This window comes from Octodon degus, unplaced genomic scaffold, assembly GCF_000260255.1.
Source record: "Octodon degus isolate 3935 unplaced genomic scaffold, OctDeg1.0 scaffold00339, whole genome shotgun sequence".
NCBI classification, from domain to species: Eukaryota; Metazoa; Chordata; class Mammalia; order Rodentia; family Octodontidae; genus Octodon; species Octodon degus.
Genome location: NW_004524915.1, coordinates 233052 through 242202, shown reverse-complemented (window position 1 = coordinate 242202; position 9151 = coordinate 233052). Strand labels below are relative to the sequence as shown.

The window sequence follows — 9151 nt, the reverse complement described above, 5'->3', positions numbered from 1 at the left end:
TGGTCTAAAGCACCTACTTAGAACAAACTAAGCTTAGCAAAGCACAGGGACCACGGTTCAATCCCCAGCACCACATGCCAGCCAGCCCTGCCCCCTGGTGGGCTGAGCTGGCCACACACACACACAAAATACATACATACATACATACATACATACATACATAAATAAATAAATAAAATTAAAAAAAAAATCACATACATACTGAAAATTAAAAGGACGGAAGACTGCTTTAGAATAAAGAGTTTTAAATTATACAATACCCAGACTCTTCCTAGATTTAGACAAGACAGTAATAAGACTACTGCCTAACACTGCATCTAGATATAGTATTAAATGATGTTTTAAAATAATTTTTCTTAGGGATGGGGAGATAGGTCAGTGATCTAAGCACCTGCCTGGCAAACACAAAATCCTGAGTTTGATATCCTGTAGCACATGCCATATGGCCCTGGAATCCCAGGCATGCTGTACTGGCCCCAAAACTGGGCATGATGGCTGGCACACACCTGTAAAGCCAGCACCAGGGAAGCTGAGACAGGAGGATCACTATGAGTCCAAACTGCATAGTGAGACCCTGTATCAATAATAATAATAATAATTTTGAAAAAAAAAAACAGGCATATTCTGACTCCAATTTTTGGGATTTCAAGGTATAGAACTTGTCCTGAAATTAAAAGGTGAGTTTCCTCTTTTCACTACAAACAAGAAAGAATTGCACTAAGCCATTCAAGTGCTACAAGCAGCTCTGAGCATGCCCACTGCCTTTCTCTGCTTCCTTCTTCCTTTTCAGTAATAGAAATACCTTCAGCCATGCATAACTTTGGTTCACCTTGTTCACATTCTTCAGGTATCAACAAAGACATAACTCACTCCTAGTGTCCGGGTACACAAGTGAAGGTAGTCAGCAAAACCACAGAACATGATTGTGAGGGCTTGTATCCATTGTACATATAAAGCAATGGAGACACAGAAACTTGGGAATGACTTGGGAGACTTCAGCACTCATTACCAACAGGGCTGGCCCTAGAGTGAAGTCATGGATCATCCGCCGCGGGCTCCTGGCACTGCTCCAGGCCAGGACAGCTCCACCTGCACTGACCTTCCCGTGTTCCTTCCGTGCATGTGAGATGTACACGTCTCTCTGTGTGAACAGGCGGTCACACTCCCAACATGTCCAGCCGGGACTGGCTGCCTTCTTGGATTCTGCTGACTTTTTCACAGGAGATGGAGATTTCTTTTCCGATTTCTCTTTCCCATTCATGGACTTGGTGTCCTCTTTGTTGTGGTTTGCTGAATTCTGAGCTGCAGGCTTAATGCTCAAAGGCAAATTTATGCCCAAGTTGGGAGGCCCTTCGATACTTTTCAATGTTCCATGCATAGACTGCATTATAAAAACAAGAGAAGTATCTATCACAAATCACACCACCAAAAGAAAACATGTGCAAGCTACCTTCATGCTTTATAGACATTTTAATAGGATTATATGTCCATTCCAAAATATTTCCTAACATAAAAAGAAAACCTAATCTAAAATTACACATTTTAAAAGAGAAAAATGGAATATTAACTTTTACTATCACTGTAAATTATGAGCATCTAAACCAGACATGGTGGCACACTTTTGTAATCCCAGAACTTGGGAGGCCAAGGCAGGAAGATCACCGTGAGTTCAAGGCCAGCCTGAGACATATAAGTGAGCTCAAGGCCAGAATGAACTGCATAGCAAGACCCTGTCTCAGTAAGACAAAAAGAAAGGGGTGGCTTCTAGTTAGTAATAATTTTTAAAACTTATGTATCTGTGCCATTTTAAAACTTTAAAGACAGACCTCTACTGAACCCCATTAGGCCTGGTACTCTGTCCCCACTCACATCTCAGAATGAATCCTCCACAAGATGCTATTTGCCAAGAATAGCTTGCTATCCTATCTGCAGCTATGGTTAACAAGTTACTGCACTGTGGGTGTTCCAGAGCCTCCGGGACCAACACCTGAGAGTCCCCATGAATGGCAAGCCATTAACACTCTGGGAATATATGGAACCACCTGAGTGGCCTTTTCCGCTAGGTTTTGGAGGTCATTTTCTCCCCCTACCCCCTATCCCAATCATTCCTTCTTACTAGATCTGCAAACTGTACATATTAGGTACTCACAAACTTTTCATAACCTTTTGCACTTGTGTAGCTAGTTATCACCATTAATAGTCACAACAGCCATCTTAAACTCACAGGATTTAAACACAAAATTACTGCAGTCTGATTCTACAGGCCAACCCAGTTTAGTTCTTTGTTTGCATTCTAAAGCCACGGAGTCGAAATAAATGTAAGGCAGCAAGTCCGCCCCACAGTAGACATTCTGTTTGCCTTCTCTTTTGATCAGGATGCTGGCGAGCGAGCCGTTCCTGAACTGAGGTTTTATTTAAGGATTTTAAATTTAAAAAAAACTTTCCTAAGTTTCTAGGTGAATGCATTTTGATTAACTAAAAACCTGAAAAAAAAGGGCATAATGTTAAAAGAATTCTTAAAAATTTTTGAACTGCTATAGAAATCATAGAAAAGCAGCAAAAATTCTGTCATGACAGAAGCGGGAAATGGGTTGTCTTAATGAAATTGCTCCTCTTAACTTATGTGTTGTAAGTGAAAAGGAGATTAGGACCAATTGTCTTTTTTTTTTTTTTTGGCGGCACCGGGGATTGAACTCAGGCCCTTGCGCTTGCCAGGGAAGCGCCTGTTCCTCTGAGCCATCTCCCCAGCCCCAATTGTCTTTTTCCTAATAAAAGGAGCAACTGGATTCTGGGGTGTAAGTCTGTGGTAGAGCACTGGCCCGCATGTGCACGGCCTTTGCTTTGAGTGCCAGCACCACACCAAAAAGAAAGGAGCACACAGGTGCATACCTATGATCCCAGCAGTCTGAAAGGCTGAGGCAGGGGGACTGGACATTCAAGCCCCACCTAGAAAACATTAGGAGATCCTGTTTCAAAATTTTTTTAATTTTTAAAAATTTTAAAAGGCTGAAGATGCAGCTCAGTGAGGCCTAGGCTAAGTCCCCAGTACTTGAAGGGAGGGAAAAAGAAACACAACTTAGTTCTTTTTAAACTGATTTTTTCTAAAGTGCCTGCTTAGGCAGAACACAGAACTGGGGTTTGATCCCCGGCCTGCTGTGCTGGCCCCGGCCCAGCTGTGCACTGAGATGGTGATTGAGAGTGGGCGTGGTAGCATGCCCCTGTAGTCCCAGCGCTTGAGAGAACACAGGCGGATCACTACGAGTCTGATCTACATAGTGAGCCCCTGAACACCCTGTAGACCCTGTACTAAAAGTACATTAAAAAATTTTTTTAAACTGATTTTTCTTTAGCTCATAAAACAGTAACTGAATATTTAGAAGTTTACGTCAAATGGCAATGTCAAAGTCAATGTCAAAGTCAACAGGGACCTGCAATGTAGGTAAATCTATTTGGTTAGACAAAGATAGGAACTGAGCCAGGTGTGATGGCGCCAACTGTAGTCTCAGCACGTGGAAACTTGAGGCAGAAGGATCCCCCTGAGCTCAAAGCCTGCCTAAGCTACACAGTGAGTTAAAGGCCAGCCTGCACTACACAGCTACACCCTGTTTCAAAAAGCAAAACAAAAAACTTCAAAGAAATGCTCTGCACTGGGATAAAGTGAGCAAATAAAAAGCCCATGCAAAGACAAGCACGACCAGCCCACTGCCTCCTCAGCCCCCACTCAGAGGTGCCCGGCAAGGTAAGCACACAGCCACACCTGGATATGCCACCTTAAAAATAAAAACTCCTAAACCCAGCACACAAAAGCAGGATACTACTTTAAGATGCAAACAATATGAAGGAAATGAGAACAAAAGTGAGCATTCGCACTGATTTCATATCATGTAGGCTTGCAAGGTTTCAGATGATTAAAAACAACTCTGTCACACACACACAAAATAAAAACCCAACTCTATCCTTCTAGTGGCCACAGGACCTTACCACTCATCTTAAGTCTGTATTCCTCCAAACTCATGGTTAACAAAAATAGCCCAAAGACAAAGCCCATAACCCCACTTCCAAATGCAAAGGTAAGTTGAAGAAAAACCCGTTTAAAAGTCACTTAGGAGACGTATTTTCTTTGTGTGTGGTGGGGGGGGGTAACTCATGTGCAGCAGCACCTCAGTTCACAAATTTGATTTTTTCCACAATTCTGGTCGTAAACCGAATTGGAGAAGAACCAATCAATGGGTAGACTCAATTTCCTTTTTCCTTAAGAGGAAATCTGATTCAGTTCACATTCAGTTCCATTTGCAAACAGAATTTTGGGGAGAATTCTGTGTGTGAACCAAGGCACCACCATACAGCATATTAAAACATTCTGGTCTAAATCTCATGTCCCAGCCAGGGCTGGCGGCTCACACTCATAATTCCAGCACTCAGGAGGCTGAGGCAGGAGGGTCACTGCCAGGTCAAGGCCAGCCTGGGCTACAAAGTGAGTTCAAGGTCAGCCTGAAGTGCATAGTGAGACCCTGCCTCAAAAAGACAAAAAAGACTAGCCAGATAGCTCTGTGGACTGAAACCCCTGCTTAGGCAGAGTGCGGCAGCCAGGGTTCAACCTGAGGCCTGCTCTACTGGCCCCACCCCTGGGGCATGCTGAGATGGCAACTGAGACTGGGCCTGGTGGCATGCACCTATAATCCCAGTGCTTGGGAGGCTGAAAACAGGAGAATCATTACAAGTCCGATCTATGTAATGAGACCCTATAGACCCTGTACTAAGTATATTGGAAAAAAAAAGACCAAAACAAACAAACAAAAAAAACCCAATGTCCCCCACATCTTTATTTTTTATATCACGCATTAATTTTACTATCAAAAACAAGTTTACATGGGCTGGTGAGATGGCTCAGTGGTCTAAAGCACCTACTTAGAACAAGCTTAGCAAAAACAACGGGACCTCGGTTCAATCCCCCAGCACCACATGCCAGCCAGCCCCGCCCCCTGGTGGGCTGAGCTGGCCACACACACACACACACACACACACACACACACACGAATAAAAATAAATAAAAAAAAATTAAAAAAAACAAGTTTACAACTTTTGCTAAAACACTTAAAAGGGCTAGGGAGATAGCTCAGTAATAAGCGCTTGTCTGGCAAGGTCAAGGTCCTAAATTCAATCCCCAGTACTGCAATCGATCACTCACTCAATCAATCAATAAAACACTTTCAGGGCCGGGGAGATGGCTCAGTGGAATAAGCACCTGCCTGGCAAGCACAAGGGCCTGAGTTAATCTCCAGTTCCACAAAAAATAAATAAATAAATAAATAAATAAATAAAATAAAATAAAACACTTAAAATATCCTAAGTGGATTTTACTGCACTACAGCGGGAATGACAAAACACATCAATCATGGATTTTATCCTCCCTAATAAGGCCACCAACCCCATTTTCACTTGGCCTACAGGAGCAGGATCTCCAAGATGTTAGTTCCTTTCCAGACGGCAATTACTCCCCATGACCTCAAATGTGTGCAAGACAGCAGCTTTTAATAATTAACAGTCCTTTCACTTAACAGACACAAGGCGAGAATAACTGTTTGCTCTTTTACCTGACCATTTTTGTACATGTATGTTTAAAAGAGAAAAATACTAAGAAAAGGTGGTTGCGTTTATGATGACAATGGGTTTCTAGTTTCACCATTTAAAAGGAGTCATTTTAATCTCTGAAAGCCCATGGACATTAACTAGAAATCACAAAGAATAAGAATGCTAACCTACCACGGTGGACAATTAAGACGCTAGAAGCAAGCACCAGTTCCAGTATGCTTAGTGGGCTGAAATGGATTACTGTGTCCCATTCCAGGTTGGAGAGTTGACAGTCCAAACAAGACATTTATTGATTAACAGAACACCCACTAGGTGCCAAGAACATACCATATCCTGAATATTTTAATAGTCAGCTTGCACACAATTTTTATAGTGGGGGAAAAATGCTGAAAGATCCAAGGGCACCAAATATAACACAAATTAATTGTGTAGGTAATTTCAAGGGAAAACTTTTTGTTTTTCAAAGTACACCAATATTTGTATGGATTAACATAATTTGTCAGGCCTCCTGTTGATATCTAAATCCCATACAACATGGAGTTCACAGAAAAGTAAACTTCACAGTCATCATTTGCATATATATATATATACACGTTCATAAACTCCTAATGCGTCTTTTTTGAGTTCAGGGCATGCACATATCCCACAGTCGAGTGGACACATGCTGACCGCATGTGAGTTTTGCCATGGACAACAAGCATCCATCCCTTCCCTGGACAGCGCAGCATGCTGTACCGCAATCTGCCAGCTCAGCCTGGCAACGCCAGAGCACGTATCTGCAATTCACTTAAGAGGAGAGGAGAGATGCACACACACCTTGATATGGTCCATCATAAGTTGCTTCTGTGCATATAAAAGAGAACAGTCTGGACACTTGAAAACAGACACCTTCTGGTTTTCAATGTGCTGGTCAAAGTGGCGGTACAGCAAGGTTTGCAGGGTGAACACAGTGTCGCACATGGAACATTTATAGATTATTCTAAAACAGAAGAAGTGCAGCGAAATAATGTCAGTCAGCCTCATGTCTCAAGTCAAAGACGTGCCAGCTGGCATCTGAAGACCTCAGGAGGCAGAAGCACGTGGAGAACACACAAACACAATTAAAAGAACAACATTTTAGCTGTGAAACAAACTTTTCAAGACAACTGGCATCACTCAATCACAGATCAATCTTAACATTCTAGATAAAGATGTACTAAGCTATATCTGTTTAGAAGTCTACATTAATGACCATTTCACTGACAAATCTACAACTGGCATGTATTTGTCAAAACCTTCACATTACTTTAACCCAAAGCAGAGGCATCCTTTGAGGAGGAGTGCTTAAGATCAGACTTGGCCGTCCAGCTCAAAAATGGGACCCTAACCTGAAAAAGAATTTGATTAATGAGCTCCACAGGCCCATTCAGCTCAAATGCCTGAGTAAGTTATTTATTCCAAGTTTTCCTTTAAAGTTAGCAGCAGTTTTATACATTATTATCAACATTTCTAGACCAGTTCTTAAAAAAGGAAGCTCTATGCCAGTAGTCGTGTACTGAGATAAAAAGACAGAAAAGCCCATACTACAAGAAAATTCGTTGTTTCTTATGCTCTCAATGACTGTGAGAGTGGACTCTGTCCACTGCAACTATTTCCACCCCTAACATCACACCAAGCAAACTCCCTATATTAATTCAGCTGACCAGATTGTTCTGCGTGCAATCCCTCCTACCCCCCTACACCTTGCACGAGGGAGCCTGGGCAAGCAGTGTTTGGCCGAAGTGAAGCGCACCACTCTCTCGACCACCCCTCGCCTCTGACCAAGCTGACCGTCACTGCGAGCAGCTCAGACCACAGCAGGCCACACTTCTGAGTCACTGCTGGTCATCTAGCCCGAGGGAAGCCACTATCAGTTTCTGTGTATGTCCTGGAAACAACAGTAGGAACAGGCACAGAGAATCTAGAGGCAGCTTAGGAAAAGTCCAGAGAAAAACAAGCTGGAAGGTGAAGGCTGCAGAATAAAAAAGAAAAGCTGAGGTTGCGCTTGATACTCCCACAGCAAAGTCAAAGAAAGAAGTGCCCTGCAGCACCGCTTGTCTTTCCTCTCAGGCTCTTTCTAAGGCAGTGCTTCTCACTCAGTTTCAAACTTCACTGTGCAGTGCTCTGTCAAAAGATTACAAATTTAACTCCTTTTTTTTTTTTTTTTTTTTTTTTTTTTTTTTTTTTTTTGCTTTTACTACATGATATTTATAAACTTAATTGGAGTGGCACATATTCTTCCAGGGTCTTACACATTAATTTTCACCCCTGACTGGGGATATGGCAAAGATCAGACAATGTCTTGCAGGACTTTACAACGAAGCCCAGTGCTGGCAGCCCGCATAGCATTTCAGCAAGTGTAACAGGCATGAAAAGATGTTCACTCCTCACTGTTGCAAATCATCACGGTTTACAGCCCCAACATCCAATGACATAAATGGTTAACAGAGCAACCATGTAGCTTTTTAATGTTGTTGCAGACACGTACCAATGACGAAGGACTTTCACACACACACACACACACACACACTCTCACACACACACACACACACACACACACACACACACACAAACAGGTAATAAGACAGTATTATGACATACTCATATTTTTCATGAGTATAAAAGAGCTCAAAGGGCTGGCCAATAGCTCAGCGGATTAAAGCACCTGCAAGTGGGCACGGGGGCTGGGGGTTCGATCCCTGGGCCTGCCGTGCTGGTCCCACCCCAGGGTGCACTGTGCCAGCCACCTAGACACAGCATGGTGGTGCACACCTCTAATCCCAGCACTGGGAAGGCTGAAAACAGAAGGATCACTGAGTCCAAGCTGTGTAGTCAGATTCTATACCAAATATATAAAAATTGAGGGGGGAAAATTGTCTTCCATTTCAGAAGTAACTTTTGTGAAAAATGGCATGGTTCTCATTTTATTCAAGGTACATTACGGGGGGGGGGGTATCTGTTTTGAGACGATGTGCCATATCCATTAAATGAGTGCAAGGACTCGGCATTGTCCAGATGAACCTGAGAACCAGGCTGCTGCTAGGTTACTGGAATACCTTCCCACAAACACTAACAAACATAAAAGGGAACTTTCTCCGGCACATTATACAGTGCAGTATCCTGGGAGACACACACCTAGCTCAGTGATAAAGGTGGCACCACGAATAATAAGCAAGATGGAAAAACACTGCCTGAGCCCCCCAGTGGTACCCCATGAAAGGAGTACACCATCATTTCTGAGACAACTCCTACCAAGAATGTGTGTCCTGTGAAAAAACAACACAGACAGATGGAAGTCATCCTTAGGATAAAAGGCCTGTGGCCTCTTTTGAACAGCCAGGATATGGGGGGATGAGACAAGGCAATTATAGCTGAAGAGCACACCCAGATTAGAATCTTGGAGATAGTCTCAACAACTAGAGAAGTATGGAGGTAGTCTCCAAAGGAATGGTATTGTAAATCAGTACCAACTTAACTTGCAACTATGTAGTAATGATTTACATGTATGTCCTTTTTGAGGGGAGGAACAGAACTCATGGAG

General features: G+C 42.8%; 1 protein-coding gene across 8 annotated transcripts in view; it reads right to left on the bottom strand.

Moving 5' to 3' along the window:
* The window catches only part of Znf532 (zinc finger protein 532), a 123379-nt gene that overhangs the window by 37376 nt on the left and 76852 nt on the right, over positions 1-9151 (bottom strand). For 6 of the 8 annotated variants that reach the window (XM_004647904.2, XM_023708194.1, XM_023708196.1 and 3 more), the window contains 2 exons: positions 6409-6571; positions 1100-1381 (listed from right to left, as the gene is read on the bottom strand). The exons of 1 other annotated variant lie outside the window; for it this stretch is intronic. In XM_004647904.2, coding sequence (XP_004647961.1) covers positions 1100-1381; positions 6409-6571 — 445 coding nt within the window. The remainder of the gene's footprint in view (positions 1-1099; positions 1382-6408; positions 6572-9151) is intronic. One more of the 8 variants, XM_023708197.1, reaches the window with a different exon arrangement.